This window comes from Balaenoptera musculus, chromosome 1 (genome assembly GCF_009873245.2).
Source record: "Balaenoptera musculus isolate JJ_BM4_2016_0621 chromosome 1, mBalMus1.pri.v3, whole genome shotgun sequence".
In the NCBI taxonomy this organism is placed as follows: Eukaryota; Metazoa; Chordata; class Mammalia; order Artiodactyla; family Balaenopteridae; genus Balaenoptera; species Balaenoptera musculus.
The window spans coordinates 170,413,311-170,434,964 of record NC_045785.1 but is presented as its reverse complement, the minus strand read 5'-3'; the positions used below and the strand labels follow the sequence as shown (position 1 = coordinate 170,434,964).

Sequence of the window (21,654 nt, the reverse complement as noted above, 5' to 3'; positions counted from 1 at the left end):
TAGTCCCAACGACTATTTCACAATTTCACAAGTTCCTCAGTCAACCTGGTTAATAATTAGGTCAAGTGCTGAGAGACCTGAGTTACTTCAAAAAAGTTTTGTTAGGTGGTTACCAAGTATTGTCCACCCTGTGGGCAGGTTACCTGTCCTGGCATCAGTTCACCCAAACTGGATGTTTGCCCTGGCCCACCTGAACCACACATCTAGTCTTGCTGCTGAAAAGAGCTCCCTTTTGCTCCCACCTGCCTGGGATCTCACTAAGTGATTCCCCTCCAGGATCTCACTGCGCCCCACAGTGATCTCTGCTCATGGAGATTCCCAGGAATTTCCAGCATCTACCGGCAACCTTGTCTGTGATGATAGAACTACATCAGGGTTCGATTTTAGATTAATCTCATTCCATGTGAAAATCTGGATGTTCAAAACTGGTACACCAAGACATCATGGAATCACTTCAGAGACATCTAAGGCGATTTAAATTATGATTTGTGTTACAAAATTTGATTGTAAAGTATTTCAGGAGCTCACATGCTAGAGTCCCCTTTTCTTGATAGTATCATCCAGCACGACCTCAGCAGTTCCCCATGCTGCTTAGTCAAGCCAATTTCTTGACTCTTTGAGAGAAGCCATCAGCACTGTCCATTTTTGTATCAAGGCTTTGACATAGGAGTTCAGTTGATGTCTCATATGAATCGGACGTCAAAACATCAAAACTAAGAGGCTCTTGCATTTGCAAATGTCAGTGAAATAACTTCATGGCTTTCAGTTCTGACTACTTGCTACAAGCTTATTTGCATTCTCATTTCTGTATTTGGTGTGAAATTCTAGACCAAAGATTTGGTTCCTCTCCCCAATGTAATAGTGATCAGATTCATCCCAAGAAGTACTTCCTGAATGAGTTACTTCTTTGGCAGACTCTCTTTCCAAATATATTAACATTAAGACTATTATTAAGATAATCCAAGGAAAGACCCTTGCTTTTGATTTTTGTAACACTATTTTGATAAATATTTTTCTTCCCTGGAGTTTGGTGTCGTACTAGACTGAAGCCTCTTTTACCCTACATTTTCAAGCAGAATTTTCTTCTCTAGAAACAGAATGTGGCATCAGGTGGCAGCAAAGTCTGATGCTCAAATGATCCACAACAAGGACATACATCTCAGAGGAAGGGAGTTGGCTAGAACTGTCATGACTAAACAGAGGTAGTGATTGCCCAGGCAAAGTACCTTGAAATATCTGGGATTCCGGGGGAATTTTTTTTCCCTTTAAATATTGGTGTCTAGGCAGCTGTTGCTTGTTATTCTTTGGCTATAATATAATATATGTAAGAATGGTAAAAGAAAGGAAGAAATAGTGGTTGATGTTGTGCTATTATTTTTGCAAGTATTTAGGCTCAAGGTTTTCCTCGGAAATGAATTCTCCCATCTACTTTCACAGGTCTGATGCTTGGCGGTCAGTGGTCAGGTGGTAGTAGGGGAAATGCAGCCTAGAGCATCACACATGACAAGAGAGGCTCCCAAAGCTGTTCTGAGGACACGAGGGCCATCCCAGTTTTCATCCTATCTGTTTCAGTTAAAGATACACACTACTATATATAAAATAAATAATCAACAAGGACCTACTGTAGAACACAGGGAACTCTACTCAGTATTCTGTAATAACCTACAAGGGAAAAGAATCTGAAAAGAATGCATATATGTATATGCATAACTGAATCACTTTGTTGTACACCTGAAACTAACACAGCATTGTAAATCAACTATACTTTAATATAAAATAAAAATTAAATTAAAAAAAGAATTATACTGCCAATAAATCCAGATTGCCAGAGACCAGGGCTGGCTTCATGGGCACACAAGTTATGCTCTAAGCTGAGTCACCCCAGCTCCCATGCTTAGAAGAGTCCTGTGCTTGAATCAATTCTCATCGTCTTGAAATTCGTAATAATTTTTGAACAAGGGGTCCCATGCTTTCATTTTCCACTGGTTCCCACAAATTGTCACCCATCCTGGCTGAGATTTAGCTGTGTTTGACAATGTGATTTTTATATCCAACCAACATGGAATCTAGTCACTCAGATACTAGTTTACTATTCAACATTTATTCATTCAACAAAGATTTTCAAAAACTTAATATATGTTAGGTTCTGTGATAGATCACAGTATAGGTGACACAGTGGCAAACAGGAAGCTGTTGCCTCTGTCCTTAAAGAGCTTTAACTCCTGGTTGAGGAACAGAGACAAAGAGAAAGGATATTCAATAAAGTATCATAAATACCATGAGAGCCAAGTGTAGCATACGATGGGAGCATATGGTAGAGTTATTTAAATGTAAAATCCTCATGTAAAAATGTCCACATTTTGGGATATTGATGGTCAAACTATGTCCTCTTTTTTTTCAAAAGTGGTAAGTAGTATATCTGTTTCAGTGCAATAATAGTACATTTTCTGCTACAACTAGCCTTGTTAGGATTTAATGCTGTTTTATCACAGGAGGTGTTCATGAGCTTCTAACACGATGGGAAAGGAAGGCAAATTATTCTCTCCTTGTTGACTTAATGCTGGTGACTCTTCCCCTTTAAGTGCAATGAAACGATAAGCAACTTTTAATGAATTATTTGGAAAACATTTCCCCCAGAGTTAAGAGACACATAAGCTCTTATCATGTCTGCTGCTAAAGACGACATGATTAATTCATTTTGTTCTCGGTGGCCCCAATTATTTCATTAATCCTTTCCTCCTCTCCTCTACCCCGATGGCTACATTAGGAGGCCCAGGTTTCATACGTGGCAACCCAAGTAAAACAATGCCGTCACTGACATCCCGATTGCTCTGTGCAGGACCGTGGGCATGTTTAGTAATAAATGATATGAAAAGGTCTTTTATTGACAAGCTGCCACGCGCTGTTTGCATTAGCGAATATGAGAAGATGATGGCCGTTCCCCCTTGGTCCCCATGGCATTGGGCTCGGTGAGATAGCAGAAAACGCTTCAGTTTACTTAGAGCATTGATAACACCTCTAAATAATTAACTGAGGACTTCCTGTCTTCAATTACTTAATGCTTTTTTTTTTTTAACATCTTGAGAGGATTATAAGCAATTTATGGATTTCACATGATGAGTGCATTTGCCGCTATTCCCACAAAGCATTTACGGGATCATGTTTCTAAAGCCTTGAGGTAATTAAAAATAAGCATGGAGACAATGCGGCTGATGCTAGGTGCCCACTCTCCCTTCTGTCACTTCTAAGGACCTAGATTCTCAGGCTCCTGGATGACTAGAGCTACGGCTTCATCAGGGTTCGACTGTAACTTAGGGAATGCCAAGGTTTTGGAAATGATGAGAAAAGCAAAACCTTTATCTCCAGGGGGTTCAGGCAGCTCTTGGATCAAATGTTTGAGATGGAATGTGAAATAAATTTGATTATTTTAGTTCATTCCATGAACTCAATAAAATAGTCATTCTCATCATAAAATACTTCCCTACTGAATTTGATCAGTCAGCTAACCATGGAACTGAATTTTCCCTGGCAGATAAAATGTGTGAACACTACACAGATCTTGGGTTTTAGATCCTCTAATGCCAGGCACCATTCCTGTCCCATAGGAACTGCGTATTAGGATACTGTACTTGGTAAGGTTTTGTTGAATGAAGGTTTATTTCCTCATTTAACAAAGAAATCGCTCTTTAGGGCTATAGTGCTCAAGTGAAGTATTCTCTAAATCTGTTTAAAATGAATTCTAACAGATTATTTTTTCACTTTATAATCTTACAAAAAATAAAATTAGGTAGAAAAACTTTAAAATCTTTATCCTAATAAAAGAGGAATGCTGCCATTAAGTTATGCATATAAAATCCTCTGACATGAAAATATCCATTAAAAATGATAATAAAAGGAAGAGCTGGTAGAGTGAAGGTATTTAAAGAAAAAGCTTTGCAATTATTTTATAATTAAGGAGGCTATCAATCCTGTTGGTTTGAACCTCACAATTGAATTTGGTCCGTCGGCACGTAAATTCTGGTTTTCTAAAAAATGCAAACCAGTACAGCTGGCGAGAGTTCAAAGCCCATGCTGGATGAGTAGATGGATTCCGTAAGAAGAGAATTCTTTATCCTTGTATCCCAGTTTATTGTGAAACCTTTACTGCTACAAAGTCTTAATGGGTCTTAACTTGGCTTTCAAAACCCTGTAATTAACATTCCATGGCCATCCTCAGTCATTCTTTTGATTTCTCCTACTCCATTCTGTACGGAGTTCTGTTGGTGTATCATTACACAAGCTATTCCTTAACTTGTCAGTAGTACTGGGAGCTTCTTAAGATCAGCAATCTTATTTTGAAGCACTGAATATACTATCTAGAACACAGTAAGCAGGCTACATGTATTTTTTTTTTTTTTGTAATGAAATGGTATTCTGATTTCCTTATAGATGGAGGCAGTGAATGCCTTGGGGACCCCGAGTAGGCCAGTTTTCACCTTCATCTTTCAAATGTGGATATTAAAAACGTCCCTCACTTATAGGCATGTGATGAGAATCACAGGAGTCAAAATGCAAATGGTTTGTTAAAATCATAAAGCACCGTATACATGTAAGTTTTTTTTATGGAAAATAACATCATTTCAATTGCTTGTGATGATTTTCATTTTTAGTGAACCAGGATCTAAGGAACAAATATGATCATCTAAATGGATGAGGGCTTTCCCCATCCCCATTATCCTTGGCTTAGCTCGGGATCTTCACATCAGGATCACAATGTGCTAGTCCGCAAATATTCATTAAGCACCTTCTGTAGGCTTATGACACTTTTGGAAAACAGCGGACATCTATCCACGAGTGCTTGCTTGTGTGTCAGGGAACTGTGGAATTTATTTTTCCACCTGGGTAGCAAGGCCTGTGCCTCCTCTAAGGAAAAATCAGTCATGCTTTTCCAGGCCTTTCTGCACTTCTATGTGAGTTTCGTTATCTCTGGTATCACTGCCCCCTGCAAAGTACAGGGTCTAATGGAAGGAAGGCATTCACTCAGGAGGCCTTGGAGAGAGACTACTGGCAATTGGGAAAAAGTAAAAGTTTGTAAACTCTTCTCTGTGTTCTCATAATCTAAACTTACACAACTGTTTCGAATGATTCAGTAGATCTAAACAATGAGCTAAGTTACTAAATCTCTTGAAAGATTCTTTTCTGTCAAATGGGAGTAATAATTCTCTCTGCCCCATAGGTTTGTGATGAGGATCAAATTAGATCGTAAATGTCAGGGGCTTAGGACAGTATTTGACACATATTAAATTCACTTATTCCTCATTTATTTAGCACTTACTGACATGTCATGGATTGCTCTAGGTGCTAAAGATACAGTACTGAACAAGGTAGAGACGGTCTCTGTGATCCTGGAGCTTACGTTCCAGTGGAGGGGGACATAAAGAGACAAATAAAAAGCAAACACTGTCAGGCAGTGAAATGTCTGTGGTGAACATAAAACAAGGTGATGTGATGGTGTATCAGGAAAGCTGATCTAGACTTGGTGAGTCAGAAGATGTTTCCCTTCAGAAGAGACATTCAGACTGAAACATGTTAATTATTATTATAATCATCGCTAGTAATTATCTGACACTATACTATTATACTGTACTATTATTATATTATTAAAGCTAATTATAATACATAATGTTATAATAAGCAACAAAAATAATACAATTACTATTAATTAATGTTACTAATAACAACAACAAATTGTCACAACCAGTCAACTATCAACTATTCTGTGTATTAATTACCCACGCAGTAGACAACTGTTAGCCTCTGGCTGATTTCTCTCCTGCCTTCCAGTACATTCTCGGCTATCCTAGCACCATTATCTATGGGTATATCCTTGGGGAATGAAAATGCATCTTACTGTTTGTCTGAAAAAGAAAAAAAGGAACTTAATACTGATGCAAAAACCCTACACATAATGCATATCAAAGCCAACTATAAATTATTTCTGAAGTTATCTGCTGTTGTGGCTTATTGCTGCCAGTGTGGGCTCTTCTATTAGCATGGATAAGTGGGACCTGACCATATGTCAAGAGAACACGTCCTTTTGAAGTGACCTCATATATCAAACGCACACCCCTGGGAGGCTTTGCCCCCCTAACCACAATGACAGACTCTTCCGGTACGTTTTCCTCTTTTTTTTTTTCACCTGTGACCGTATGCTGCCGCCTGTCAGCGGTGTCAGTGTAGATGAGACCTTTCCCAACCTGCCTGAGCTGGTATTCTTTAATGACGCCGTTTGGCTTAGGAGGGACATCCCAGCTCACATGCAGAGTCTCCGCACTGGGGGCCGCGACTCTCGGCGGAGGGATGCTTTGTGGAACTCCTTGGGTTGTAGCTGCAACGACCTGAAAACACAGGAATTAAACAGCAATTTCTTGGAATAGTACACTAGGTATTCTGATCAATGAGAATGTCACTTTTGCTTTAAAATGTTGTTGTCTGGCCTGGCATATCATTAGCAGGGCTTGGAGAAGCAGTCCCTCTTTTTTTAAATTCTTTCTCTCGCATCCTATTCAAACAATGAAATCTGACCTTGAATATATCCTACAAGTCTTCGACTACCATTTATCACCACGGGTTCAACAACAATTTTGATGGCAGACTGCAGCTCTCCGTTTAAACAAGTAAAAGCTGGCTGGCAGACTGTCTTACTAGAGAACTCTTGATAACTCTCTTCCATATGGCCCATCGGTGTCTCTGCATTTTAACAGCCTGATTTTGTACATTTTAAGCACCAGTAAATTTGGAGCAAAACCCTCATCTGAACTTGCTTGCATATAATACACTTTGAACAGTATAAATGGGCAGCCTTTTCTGTACTCTTCCTATGATACCCAGGATGACTTTATAGTGTCTGTACCAATGTTCTAGAAAGAGAACCAAGTGAGAAGAAAAAAAGAATCAACCAGTGATTTACTCAATATTGTCAAAATATATTTTTGGGCGAAAATTGGCTGCCTTTGTTTTCTCACAGAATGAAGTCTGATTTCACTTTTTCACCAATTGTTTTGGCATCTGGTAGGCAGGAGCTCCGCTATGCAAAAAGCACGGAATGGCTCTAGGACCGTTTGGACCCTAACTTTTGATTGGGCCAATCAGCTGCCTTCTGTCTAGTTGGTGGGGCACTCAGAGATGCTTCTGGGGTCTGCTGAATAAAAAGCAGCTCACGTGAGCTGCGGCTGATGCGTGCGACTGAATGTGTTACTTGGATGCTTCTTGCACAGTGTGTGAAGATGCTGCGCTTCTCAAGTTTAAACCATATGAAAACTGGGTCTCCTCTGACTAGCTTGGCATCTGTGAAATGGCTCTTTCCTTATTTTACTCCTAACTTGTTTGATTGTTTCCTCCATTTTTCACTTAGTAGCATCCCCAAGGGGGCTGGTCATCTGTGGTCTTCGGTTTTTGTCTCTCTCTATTCTCCTTACATGACCACACTCAAACTCCTTGCTTCAACTTCCCTCATAGATCTTTCCAGAAAATTTCAGTCACTTCTTAATCCACCTTCTGACTAGACATTTTCACTTAAAGTGCCAAATAATATTTTCTTCCACCATTCTGCTATCTGCTCCTCCTCTTGAATATATTTTTTCAAAGCTTTAAAAATGTTAATCTTGGGGCTTCCCTGGTGGCGCAGTGGTTGAGAATCTGCCTGCTAATGCAGGGGACACGGGTTCGAGCCCTGGTCTGGGAGGATCCCACATGCTGCAGAGCAGCTGGGCCCATGAGCCACAACTACTGAGCCTGCGCGTCTGGAGCCTGTGCTCCGCAACAAGAGAGGCCGCGATAGTGAGAGGCCAGCGCACTGCGATGAAGAGTGGCCCCCGCTTGTCGCAACTAGAGAAAGCCCTCGCACAGAAACGAAGACCCAACACAGCCAAAAATAAATAAAAATAAATAAATAAATAAATTTTAAAAAATGTTAATCTTATTCTTTACTTTTAACTTTTCCTTTTTTTTTTTAAATTGAAGTATAGTTGATCTGCAATCTTGTGTTAGTGTCAGGCGTACAGCAATATGATTCAGTTATACATACATATATATATATCTATTATTTTCCAGATTCTTTTACCTTATAGATTATTATAAGATATTGAGCACAGTTCCCTGTGCTATACAGTAGGTCCTTGTTGTTTATCTATTTTACTATATAGTAGTGTGTATATGTTAATCCCAAACTCCTATTTTATCCCTCCTCCCCACTTTCCCCTTTGGTAACCATAAATTTGTTTTCTATGTCTGTGAGCCTATTTCTGTTTTGTAAATAAGTTCCTTTGTATCCTTTTTTTTTTTTTAGATTCCACATATAAGTGAGATCATATGATATTTGTCTTTCTCTGTCTGGCTTATTTCACTTAGTATGATAATCTCTAGGTCCATCTGTGTTGCTGCAAATGGCATTATTTAATTCTTTTTTATGGCTGAGTAATATTCCATTATATATATATATATATATATATATATATATATATATATATATATATATATATATTCCTCTTTTGTTTTTTGATTTGCTTGCAGAATGGCACCATGACCAACAAATTGGTCAAGCCAGATATCCTGAAAATACCCATAATACTTTCCTTTTATTCCTCTACATACAGCTGACTACTGAGTCCAGTAGTTTTTGTGCCCTGGTATCTGTTGTATCTTTCTGATATTCTTCATCTGACCCCTGCTGCCTGAATTCAGATCTTCATTATTTCTTGTAAAGGCTGTTGCAGAAGCCTTGGAACTATTTCATTTTCTACGTCAGGCTCCTTTGTCCTTTTCTCTGTTCTTCAAAAGCAGGCTATTTTTGCTGAAATGATATTTAAATAGAATTTCTAAGTTTTTAAACTGAGAAATGGCTTGGGAACTATTATGGATTTATAGAAGACCACCTAAAAAGAGTTGGTGGAGGAAAAGTGGATTAAGTGGATAATACTCGTTCAAGTTTTTGCTTTTGATGAATGAAACATTGAAATTTGAATAAATTTTCCTTCTGGTGATCTCTCCTTTCAGGAGGAAGTGTTGGTACTCAGTTGAGACACCATATGGACTCCCTACTTTATTGGCATTACCACCTGGACCTTCATATAGTCTTAACACTGGATAATTCTGTCCAGAGTTTAGGCAAACTCCTCTTACCTTGCTGCTGGTGGCACAGCCAGCAACCGTGCAAGCTTTCAGCTGGTATGAATATTCCATAAAAGGTTGAATTCCTTTTGTATCAGAGAAGCTCAACGATTTTCCTCGAAAACGTTCAATTCCATCTCGGAGAAGAATGTAGTAAATAATAGGACCTAAAAGAGGCAGAGAAAGGCCTGAATTTGAGTGTCAGACTCTTTTAACTGTTTGCAAACAAATCAGATGGCTTAGAGTTCTGAAGAAATGGGATAATATAGCATTATTTAATTTTAAATTGTTATTATTTTGCTATGTTCAAGCAGTTCTTAATTACACTCACTCTTATGGAGGAGGTGGATTCTTGACATAAATAATCAGTCAGTTGTTTCTTTCCCCTCACTATCAAACATTTACTTTCAAAACTATTCTGCCTTCCCATAACATGCTTTGCTTATTTGAAAGCAGCTCAGATATATGTTGGGATTCAAGGAAAATAATTTTTGGCTGAAAATTTGTGAGGGCTATTTCACAAAATGAATGACTGGTTGACACATACCTGAAGTTTCCTTTATCAGCAAATACTTTTTAGTGGTTAGATGCATGCCAATTAAACGTAGACTACACTAATTTCAATTTCCTTATGGATTTACGGGATTATGTTATTTGAATTTTAAAAATAGCTTAATACCATTTGATTGTATAGGCTTCTTCCAGTTGAGCACTATTACATCATCAAGATGATCCATTTTGGTACACCTGGGGGGGCTCACTCCCTCAGGCACATCTTCTTTTGTTGTGGCCCTAACAGCCTTGCTGAATCCTCGCCCATAGCTATTCCATGCAGAAATCCTATACTCGTATGTCATGTAGGGTTCCAGGTTCACATCTGGAAAGACAGAAAATCGGACAGCGGGGTTTTTAAAATTTTTATTTTCTTACCATCATATCGAAAATAAATATCAAAACCTTAAACATTTAAAAATAAATGCTCGGGGGCTTCCCTGGTGGCGCAGTGGTTGAGAATCTGCCTGCCAATGCAGGGGACACGGGTTCGAGCCCTGGTCTGGGAAGATCCCACATGCCGCAGAGCGACTAGGCCCGTGAGCCACGACTACTAAGCCTGCGCGTCTGGAGCCTGTGCTCCGCAACGAGAGGCCGCGATAGTGAGAGGCCCGCGCACCGCGATGAAGAGTGGCCCCCACTCGCCACAACTAGAGAAAGCCCTCGCACAGAAACGAAGACCCAACACAGCCAAAAATAAAAATAAATAAATAAATTAATTAATTAAAAATAAATAAATAAATAAATGCTCAATGTCTTTTGTATGTAAATAAAGCTCTAAGATCTTTACTTTCTGAGTCATAAAAAATATTACAAGTGCTTATTAGATGCAGAGATATGAAATTGCACAGAACAGAATTCACCTATTTGAATAGAGAAATATGGATACATTAAAGAAATGATTGAAAAATAAAAGCGCTAGACTAATGTACGTTAGATGTTAATGCTTCTCAAGTTCATGATCTCTTTACTTCTGTATGAGGCAGGTTTGGCAAGATTCTTTTATAGTTTTATTATTATAAATTTTACCAATTATTATGTTGTCAATATTACTTAAATTATTACATGAATTATAATGTAGTTGTTATGAGATACAGGACTTGGAACTTAGCTTATCATAGTACAATTTTAATGAATAAAAATGAATTCACACTCCACTATATGTACCATGTATAGTGTACTATATATACTTCCTTCATCTTCTACCAAACCAGAATTGAAACCAAAACCAAAAACAACCAATCTAATTAAAACAACAAAACCAACCTGCTGAGATTTTTGGCCTAGCAAAACTTTTATTAGATAATCATCCACGTGATTCAACGGTGTCCCAAACAACTTAGTTCAGTTTTGAGCTTTAATAACTTCGGAAGTACAAATGCTACAAATTTACCAAAACATTCCTTGAAAGTTTAATTATTTAAATCTGCTTTCCGCTTATTTAATTCTGTGAATTTTGAAGATCTACATATGTATTTTTGTGTGGCAGTTTCCGGATGATCACCAGACAGGGGGATCAGAGGAGGTCCTCCTTGACTGTCTGGCCGCCTGCTCTATCTCCATTGGATGCAGCATTAATTCTCATTCCATCCGCTTGGGTTATTTGACCACATTCTCCTTACATGCAACTCATTACAATAAAGCCTGCCCTGCCTCTTTTATAGAATTAGTATGAAAATAAAATGCAATAAGTTATGCTGCAGAACTTCATAAAATGTCAATTGCTATACAAATGTATTTCTGTCTTCATTTTTTCCAGTAAGAGGGTATTTGCTGCTTTGTACCTGTGATGACCACCAGTGGGTCCCCAGATCCCCCTTCTGTCCTGGTCAGAGACCTCTTGGCCAGAGTCTACATTTCCCAGTTTTCTTTGCAGTCTGGTGTAGTCACAGGACTGATCTCAACAACGGAAGGAGTGTGGAAGTGACATGGGTAATTTGTGCATCACTTGCTGAAGAAGAAATCACTTGCCTTCTGTTAGCATTCTTACCCCTTCTGATGGGCTGGAACTAAGGGTGTTGTAACAACTCAGGCTGTACCACTTGGAAGCATGAGGAGAAATCCAGATCCTGAATGACCTTGTGGGGCTGAGCTGCCCAGACCATCCGTCCACTCACCCACAGATGGTAACTGTATTTTTGAACCTCTTGCTATAGCAGATTAAACTATTCACTGCGAATAACTGTTATTGTGTAGCCTTCAAGCCCATGTTGCCATTTCTAATTTCAGTTGTGGCAACTGTCCACATTTTATTCCTGTTCTTTCCTCCACTGTATTTCATTCTTCTCCTTTTTGACTCTCTCAAGTCTTAGCCTTACTTCTATATTTTCCTGTGAGGCCTGGTCCTTCAAAGATGTTCCCAGCCCATAAAAGCATTCTTTTTGCTTTACACATAAGGAATCACTTGTTGAAATTTTACCTTTCCTCAATCATCTCTCTCATTTCTCAGAGCTCTTTTTTTCTTTGCCAGAATTTCCAACTATTCTTCTTCTTTTATTTTTAACTTGTTATCTCAAAATCATTTTACATGTTAACATGGGGCTAATATTCTGCTAAATGAGGGTGTTGGGTTTTGGGGCGGTATGTTTGCTCAATATTTACTTGTTAATTGCTGAAAGGTCCCATACATATTTGTCTCCAATCATTTTTTTAGCTAACAGAGCAATCCTTCCAAAAATGTGTATATAATTGTGTCATTCCATTGCTTAAAAAGCTTCACTAACTATCCACTCATTGCGGTATAAAGGTAAACTCTTTAGTGTGGCCTAAAAGGCCTTCATAGTCTGACCCCCGCTCTTTGGCCTCCTCTCCATCACTTTCTCTGTCTTATATGTGCTACATCCGTATGAAGATACTTGTTTTTCAGACCTGCTGGGCTTCCTCCTGCTTCCTGCACTTTGCATGTGCTGCTCTCTCTGCCTGGCCTACCTCCCCTTAAACTGATAGGCTCTAACTTGTCCTTCAGTTCTTTCTTTGGGCACAGTATCCTTCTTGAAGTCTTTCCAGTCTGGGTTAGGTGTCCTTGCAATACTCTTCCAAAGCATCCTATGCTTACCTCTATCATAGAACTTACCTGTACATCGTTTCTCATATTAGAGGTAATAATGTATTAATTTCCCTATCTCTTCATATTAGCTTCAAATCCTGATGGAATTTCCTACTAGTTTTCAAGTTATTGGTCCTCATATACTGATGGTTATTACTAAGGATTTAATAAATATTTTTGATAAATAAATGATTGTAAGAACAAATGAATTTTGGTCAGCACTGGTGGTTGTAGCTTTTAGTTGTCAATTTCTAAAAATGGTTGGCTTTTCGTCTAAATTGGTCTCAGTGGAATTTGTTTGAGCATCATTTGAGTGCTTAATTTTTTTTCATGAAAAGTAAAATTTTATTATTTTTCATATTCAATTTATAGTGTTTTCTGGTAGTCAAACTGATCTGAAATATGGATGTTAGAAGTCCCTGCAATATTATATCAGTAGGTGGAAACAGCTATTCTCTTCTGGAGAGGTCTACTGCAAATATGTCTTAAAAACCCTTCAAAATCTTGACGTTGATTACCAAGGGCAGATAAAAGCAGAGAACTGTCTTAGCAGAAAACCAAGCAATTTTTGAATGAGGGTTCATGACTTAAATCTATAACTGGGAGTGGGAAGAGATTAGTGGTCCAACTGTTTTCTATCCGGAGGCTTTTCCTACCTAAAGGCATTCCAATAAATATTTTTTTGTTTGCTTACAGTGTGCTAAATCTAAAAATAAGGTAAAATTAAACAGGGATGTTCTATGCACGTGGATACTTCAATCTGGTAGGAGAGACGAGACAAGTGTCCCGATGCCTATGACACATACATGGTAGAAGTAGAGAATGGCATGACCGTGTGTCACAGGAGCACAGAGGAGAGAGGGGGTGGACTTGGGAAGCCTAAACTGAGAACGTGAATTCTGACCTTGGCCTTGAGTGTGATGGTTAAGAAGAACATTTCAGGTGGAAGGAACTGCTTGAGGGAGGTTTGGAGCACTCCGAAAGGACCCTTATACCATGTGGTGTCCACTACATCTGCAGCTCCTAAAGATGACATAATTTGAACCTGACTATTACCACAACAAGTTACTTTTACAGATCTGACCCTCAGTTTCCTCATCTGTGAAATGAGCATACTTACCTGATTGCTTTATGGGTAAATTAAGATAAGGTTTAAAAATGTTTAGCACAAAGGGGGAGTGGCAGAGGGAGGGACTGGGAGTTCGGCTTTAGCAGATTGAAACCATTATATATAGGATGGATAAACAACAAGGTCCTACTGTATAGCACAGGGAACTATATCCAATCGCCTGTGATAAACCATAATGGAAAAGAATATTAAGAAATGAATGTATAGATGTATAACTGAATCACTTTTCTGTAAGCAGAAATTAACACAACATTGTAAATCAACTCTACTTAAAAAAAAAAAAAACTGTCTAGCACAGCACTGGGACTAAGTAATACTCAGTAAACTTTATCTCTATTCCTTCCTTCCCTTCCTAATCTACTCCCTCTCATCCCAGTATCCTGCTTTACTGTTTTCCTTCTCAAGGTTTGCCATTATCACCCACCATTGGCTGGGTAAGGCAGAATGATGAGTCATGATGGAATACAGTGGTTTTATTGTTTATTTGACCTCAGCTGGCTTGAATTATGTCACTTAAATGTATTCCATTTGACTAAACAATAGGTGTGTGTACACACACAGTTACCCACGCACATCTAATTTTTCAAAGAACAGAAACTTAAGCAGGGACTTAAGTAAATGAATGAATAACAAAAATTTAATAGATGGCAGAACTATTTTGGAGATGATCCTAAAATTTACAGCGTCTTTCACCTGACTCAGCCAAGCCTAAGAATCACTATTTTGGACTAATGCAGTAGGGCTAAGATGGGGCTTGGAAATTACTATTTTCAATAACCATGAAGGTTCTTGTTCCCAAGATGATGGCCATCTTGGGGAAACACCAGGCTGCAGGAGAGCACAGTCTCTGGCCCCAGACCCAAGATCAGGAAAGGGATACTGACGTCACTGAGCAGTCTGTCTCCTCCTTGGAATGATGCTGCCAGGTCTTAGTGAGCAGACGGGTTTCTACCTCTTTTCTGCTTGGAAGAATAACAACATTCATTCATGGCACTTATTGAAAGCCTGCGTTCCAACTTTTGAGAAAGAAAATCAGGCTCATTGCAAATTAACTGGATATACCATAAAAGGTCACGTAACTAATTTATTTCCCTGTTCTTCATTCTCTACAGGCTTACTTTAAAATAGAGTACATCCTTGTTTAAAGTTCGACTCTGAAAAACTTTAAACTACTAACTTTGACCAGATCCAGATTGTGCCTTTAACTACCTGGTAACTATCTGGCTCATAAGTATGATGGAATTAATTGATATGAGGTGAAGGAGGGAGTTGAGGTCAGAGTGAAGGAAATCTGCGTTTTCAGCAGCTTTTCGCCCCCCCCCCCCCCCCCCCCCCCCGTCTAAGCCACGGGCAGGTGGCTCCCTTTCTGTTACCTGTGAAGGAGAGTGTGCTTACACTTCCCATATGAACAGGTTCTTCAGCAGATGAGCACATTTCTTCCACTGATTCCTTCCCGATGGAATTGCGAGATCCTCTTACCACAGTACAAACGTGGCTGGTAAAGTTGAAGTCACACCTGCCGCAGTGCGCTGTGGCTTCCATAGACACCGGGCAGACGGTCCTGCAGACTTTGGTTTCCTAAGTCAAGCGGTAGAGGTGGGGCGGGGGGAAGGGAATTGAAAACGTTCATTTAGACATGTGTGGCGTAGGTTTTTACAACTCTCAAATGAAATTTTCTTGTGCTTAGTTCATGAATGAACACCTCAAAATTCATAAAAAGAAATGAGGGCAGTCTGTATACTAGAAAGAGCAGTTACTTTGAAATGACACAGATCTGGATTCAAAATCCAGTTTTGCAACTTCTTGGTGTTGTGACCTTGAACGAGTCTCTTATCCGCTCAAAGCCTCAGCTTCTTACATGAAAGAATGGAAATTCAATTTACTATGCGGGTTTGTTTGAATGACTCAAATGAGATAACGTAAATGCCTTACACTTAATAGATATGCTATAAATAATAACAGGAGTCGTTATTTTATTATTGTTACTTTGACACTTTCCTAATGGAGTTTTAGACAAAATAAAGAATGTGAAATTTGAGAATCTGCACTTCTTGTGCTCTTGGGAGATTTGGACTAATAAGAGGTATTCTGCATCCAAGTTTTAGAAAATTTAAATATTTCATGAACTGTCATTATAATCATTATTATTTATATTTATAAACTTTTTCTCTGGTGAATCTCTGGACATTTTATAGCTATTGATAAGTACTAGTAGGCTCTAATCTCAGAAAATGAAATACTTCACCATCCCAAATTACAGGAGATATAAATAAGGCAATATTCTCATAAGGCAAAGCTCTACTTCATCTTCCCTTTATATAGGTAGCATAACTTATTTAAAATCATTTTTGTTATTTAAAAGTGATCTACATTCAATCTGTCTCTTTACCTAAAATAAGTTAAATTATTTTCCCAACGATCATCAAAGTAAAGCTGCTTCAGAAAAATATAGTTGGATTTCCATTTAAATATGGTGAATCGAACATGTGCATTTATCTTCATTTCCTCTTAAAGCCCAACCAAATGACAATAAAGAAATATGGAAAGTCCAAGGAAACAGGAAGGGAAGTAACACACGTTTTTGGAAGCTGGGAAGTGGATGGATGTGGCAGAGACAAGGCTATGTGCCCAGGAGTGCCCATTTTTGTCTTTTCTCCCCTGGAACACTAGAGTTTCAAGTCCGGCTACAATAGCAAGAGTCATGTGACTAGAAATGTCTGTGTGACTGTGTACAGAAGAGATGCATTCTGCATCCAGGGAAGACACATACATGTGAAATCATCCACTCTCTCCCTTTTTCCACTGTGAAGCCCCACGAGATGGAAGCGACTTGGGTTCCTGAGATGTTGCATGGAGGAGATCTGCCAGTCTCACACTGGACTGTCACATGAAAGGTTTAAAAAAATTCATTCTGTTGACCCATTCCATACATGAGTATGTCTGTTTTTACCTCAGCATAGTCCAGTGTATTCTAGCAAAAACACAAATTAGTACTTTGAAGTTGTCTTAACAACAATAACAAAACCCTGAAGTATGTAGCATTGGCTTAGGGTTAAGCAGGCCGTGGCAAAGAAATACGTACTGGGCTTTGGGAAGCTGAGGAGGTCTGTTGTGCTATGGCTAAATATTCTGCAAACTCTGCCTTGGGATAACTGTCAAAGCAAGCCAAGTGTTCCTGAGCTCACCACTCTGGGGAAGACGTCATAGCTTAGAACATGAGCAGTATGTGTGCTGTTAGAGCTGCATTTGGCCAAGTATTAAAAAAATGAGAAAAACTTAGAAAATAATTGATGAACCTAAAAAAAAAAAATAGAGATGGTCCACTGGAAGATATAAGCCAGGAGCCAGAGTGGGAAAGCCAAACGCAATTCTCCATATTGCATAGTGAGAACCCTAGCCTTCTTTGCTACTGGATACTCCATATGGCAGCCAGGCATGTATGCCATCCTGATGTAGGATGGAGTATTAAGGATACTTCTTTAAGTATTAAAATAGTACCAATCTTAAACAATAATGGAAGAGAATATGTAAAAGAATATACATATATATATATATATAACTGAATCACTTTGCTGTACAGCAGAAATTAATACATTGTAAATCAACTATACTTCAATAAAATAAATTTAAAAAACTAAAATTTTATAGGCAAAAAATAGTACCAAACAAATGAGACAATTCAAAGAATAAAGCAAACAATTAAAAAAAGCAACAATGGAATGAATATTTCCAGAATGATTAAAAAAAAGACGTTCCATGAATGAAACAAGAGTAGGATGACATAAGTAATAATCAGCAAACAAGAAAGAGCACTTAAAAACTAAAAAATAATATGATAGCTAAAAAAACCCTACAACAAATCAATAGAAAGGTGGAAAGACATAGTTAAGGCAATATCTCATCACATTGAAAAAGATGAGGAGTTAATCAATAGGCAAGAAACAAGAAGAAAAAATTAAAATAACAGTTTAGGAAGTCCAACACCCAAGTGATCAGTGAAAACAGACAAAAGAAGGGGCAAATTATCAAAGAAATAATAAAATAACAGTCCCTGGAATTGAAGGCCATAGACCACACCCTGAAAAAGTCCACAAAAAGTATATCATTATGAATATTAATAATAATGATGATAATAACATCTACATAGAAGCACATTGTCATGAAATTTTAGAAAAGCAGAATAAAGAGAATGTCTTAAAAACTGTCATAGGAAAAATGACATGGTTACCTACAAAGAAACAGGAATCAGAATAGCAATGAAAATTTTAAAATGCAGAAATGCCTTCAAAATCCTGTGTAGAAATAATTTTTGACCTTGAATTGTATACCTAGCTAAGCTATCAATCCAATGGGAAATAGAATTACAATAATTTCAGACATCAAGCTCTCAAAACATTTACCTTTCATGCACCTATATCAAGGGAGATAATTTTTCAAAAGAAGGTGGCAAAAAGGGACACCTGGGGTTCGAACACAGGAAGACCAACACAGAGGAGGAGTGAGAGGAATTCCCAAACTGACAGCTTAGAGAAGATGGGCTGGGACAGCTGTGCAGAAATCCCACAGTGATCCAGTCCAGATTGGAGCAGCAATAGGAAGACTCCAGGAAAGAGGTCTTCAGGAAACAAAATGGGATCTATGGATTGAACTTTACCTATAACACACTGCTTGATTCAGCATTCAGAAAATCTCCTAATCATAATCATTTAAATATGAATTTTAAATACAACTGTTAATTGGTCTTCATAGAGCCAATTCAAGCCATCTTAAAAGATCATGGTTATATCCTGAACTTCCTCCTTAAATAATGGAAGCTGTCTCTTCTTGACCAAAATGAGATGCCTGGGAATCAAATGTGAGGTGGGCAATAATGAAACACATAGTTGTGAGTGATGATGTCATTTCTGAAACTAACAGGTTTTCTATCTTCATTCTTCAAATATGAGTGCCCCTTTAAGGAGAGTTTTTTTATATAGATGCTTCCTAACTCGTTATTTTAAAGGCACGTTCTTGCAACATCACCAGCTCTTTAAGACCAAAAAATACTAAGTATTTAAGAAAAATGTCCTAGTCAAAACTTCTGAAAACACTGGCCTGGAATAAATTTTGGAACATAGTGTTGGATAGATTTCTTTCATAGAACTGACTACAGTTGTGTTCAAATCAGATCGATTCTTAAAAAGTTTTGTAGACAAAACCTTACTATTTTTGTTGGGTGTTTTGTGTGGTTATTCACTTCATGAAGTACCTACTCTCTTCAACAATTTTATGTGTTATCTGTTTTTTCCTTTCTTTTTTTTAATTTTAATTTTATTGGAGTATGGTTGATTTACAATGTTGTGTTAGTTTCAGGTGTACAGCAAAGTGATTCGGTTATACATATCTTAATATTCGTTGCCACAAATCGCTTGCTGGGGCCTTAAAAATCTCAAGACTTATGGACCATTCGACAGACCATGACATCCACACAATGACTGTGTAGTTGCCTCACTCAGCAAGAGCTCTTCTATTGTCTGTGACCAAAGCACCGATTTTTAGCCATCTCTTAGTGACAAATTACTACCAAACATAGTAGGGTGTTTGTTTTTTAAATGCCCATAATCCTTTCCTTAAACTGGTAGGTTTCTAGAGTGCTGGGTCAAGTTTAATGCTAACAAACACGGCATGGCTGTATGTGGAGCATCTCAACGTACACACATAAATGATGCACCCACAGGCCTATTCATTTCTGTGGTTGGCTAGCTTTTGCTGATCTTGCACTGTCTTAAGGAATATGATAGAAACACAGTGAAGTGAATCTGCTGTATGTAAGTTCTCTATGAAAGGAAAGTGATGGTCTATGGTTGGGGGGCTAGAGAAAAGAAGCTGAATTTCCCTTCATCTCCCTCCACAGCAACATGCCGGCTCAGACTTTCTGTCTGCACTAATCTGAAGTGCTGGTAAAGCTTCCTGAGAACAGCTAATCATTATTAATTCCTTTAGAATTCATTGCAATAACATCAATCATAGCGAACTCATTTGGTATTAATATGGACGTAATGTGAAAATGAATAATGCACACAGGAGTTTTTATATTCCTATTTTAGAAAAATAGTTATGAACAATGTATTTCTCTTTCCATTGTCAAATCAGCCCGAGAGGTTTTCTATCAATTACCTTCATCATCATTCCAGTTGAAATCTTGTCAGAGCAAACATATTTCAAAGGATTATATCCAACTCCATTACAGCATTTCTGGCTCTTTGGAATAAGTTCAGTCTCACAGCATTTTACTGGCACTGGGTCATTCTTTTTAACATGTGCTTTAGACTCTCCACTGGAAGCTGAGCAGCATATGGTATCTGACATATTCATATAATCCTGCCCACAACAGAACATCCCTGCAACAATAAAATGTTATATATGAATATGAAATAAAAAAAGAGAAGAAAACTGAGGCTGCTATAAAGTTTGGTATAAAAATGTCAGACTCAGGCAGTTCCTGAAGTGGTACGATAGCTCAGGTAGCATTTCCCTACCAAGGTGATTTAAATGTACAGTGAGGGGTCCTTCTGACCAAGAGCAGTAGACACTAATGTACAGTGAGGGGGTCCTTCTGACCAAGAGCAGTAGACACTAATTAGGTAAAGAACACACAAGAGGAAGTGTTCTAAAACCATTCAGCAGGGGGCCAAATTTCTCCTAAGTGCCATAAAAAATGATCTGATTTCTGTCATGAGAACTGCCTGCCCATTTTGTGATGATAACCTCTTGTTGCAGAAGAAGGGGTAGTTAAACCACAGGAACTCAGAAGAAATCTTTAGAAATTCACAAGGGAGAAGAGGTCACCCAAACACTCTGGGATAAGAGGCTAGACAGTGGAGAGGTAGCACCATCCTAGAACTGGAGACTTTGCGCAAGCATCTTGTAAGTTTCTGCCTGCCTTTGTCTAAGATACAGATATTTGATTCTTGTGAATCCAGCAGCAACTGTAACCATTCTTTGGTCATGAGATAGATTTGTATTCAAAACCAGTTGAGTGCACTCACTGATCAGGTGAACCATTTGGCCACCATTCTTCGAGCTGCCCTAGACCCATCACTGGACGTGGCTAAGAGCTTGGGGTGGTGGCCAAAAGACCTTGCAGGGAGGATCATTGATCTCCACTTCTCGATGAAAGACAGGTGTGCCTGAGATACCAAACAGCCTCCTTTCTCCCACCCGATTCAGTGTAACTGCTTGTGTTCACATCATTTAGATCTTGCCATAGAAGAGACACAGCAGAAATATAGACATAAAAGGCTGAATAAATAAACAATGTACTAGAGTCAGATTAAGCTAGAAATTAAGATGCCTATACCCCATGTCACAGGGCTATCAGAATAGAATTTATATCCAGTTATATAGCAGCGCAATGTGATGAATGATTTATTTTCATTAGAATTTTGTTTATTTATTATTAGTCCCGACTGATAACGTAAAGAACCTCAACTACAAAGGGCCCTGGGGTCCCGAATTGCTCAATCTGGTCCTGTACAAACACCTACATTATGAAAGACACTCCTAATAATAGACCAATGAGTTTTAAGTGCTTTCCAGTTTATAAAAAAATCATTGAAAGTAGACACTGACTTGCCACATGCCTTAAGAAAGATGTTTATCCACACATGACTCCAAAGAACTCTCATTGATCTTTCAACTTTAAAAACATCTCTCTCAATATTAAAAATTTTGTATTTATGATTAATGATATACATTGATCATAATTGCATTTCGACATCATGTTTAAAGGTGATAACTG

General features: G+C 38.3%; 1 protein-coding gene across 2 annotated transcripts in view; it reads right to left on the bottom strand.

Moving 5' to 3' along the window:
- The window catches only part of USH2A (usherin), an 816,496-nt gene that overhangs the window by 199,546 nt on the left and 595,296 nt on the right, over nt 1–21,654 (bottom strand). For both annotated transcript variants that reach the window (XM_036853226.1, XM_036853215.1), the window contains exons 50-54: nt 20,031–20,254; nt 15,248–15,452; nt 9,827–10,024; nt 9,160–9,314; nt 6,179–6,377 (exon numbers count right to left, since the gene is read on the bottom strand). In XM_036853226.1, coding sequence (XP_036709121.1) covers nt 6,179–6,377; nt 9,160–9,314; nt 9,827–10,024; nt 15,248–15,452; nt 20,031–20,254 — 981 coding nt within the window. The remainder of the gene's footprint in view (nt 1–6,178; nt 6,378–9,159; nt 9,315–9,826; nt 10,025–15,247; nt 15,453–20,030; nt 20,255–21,654) is intronic.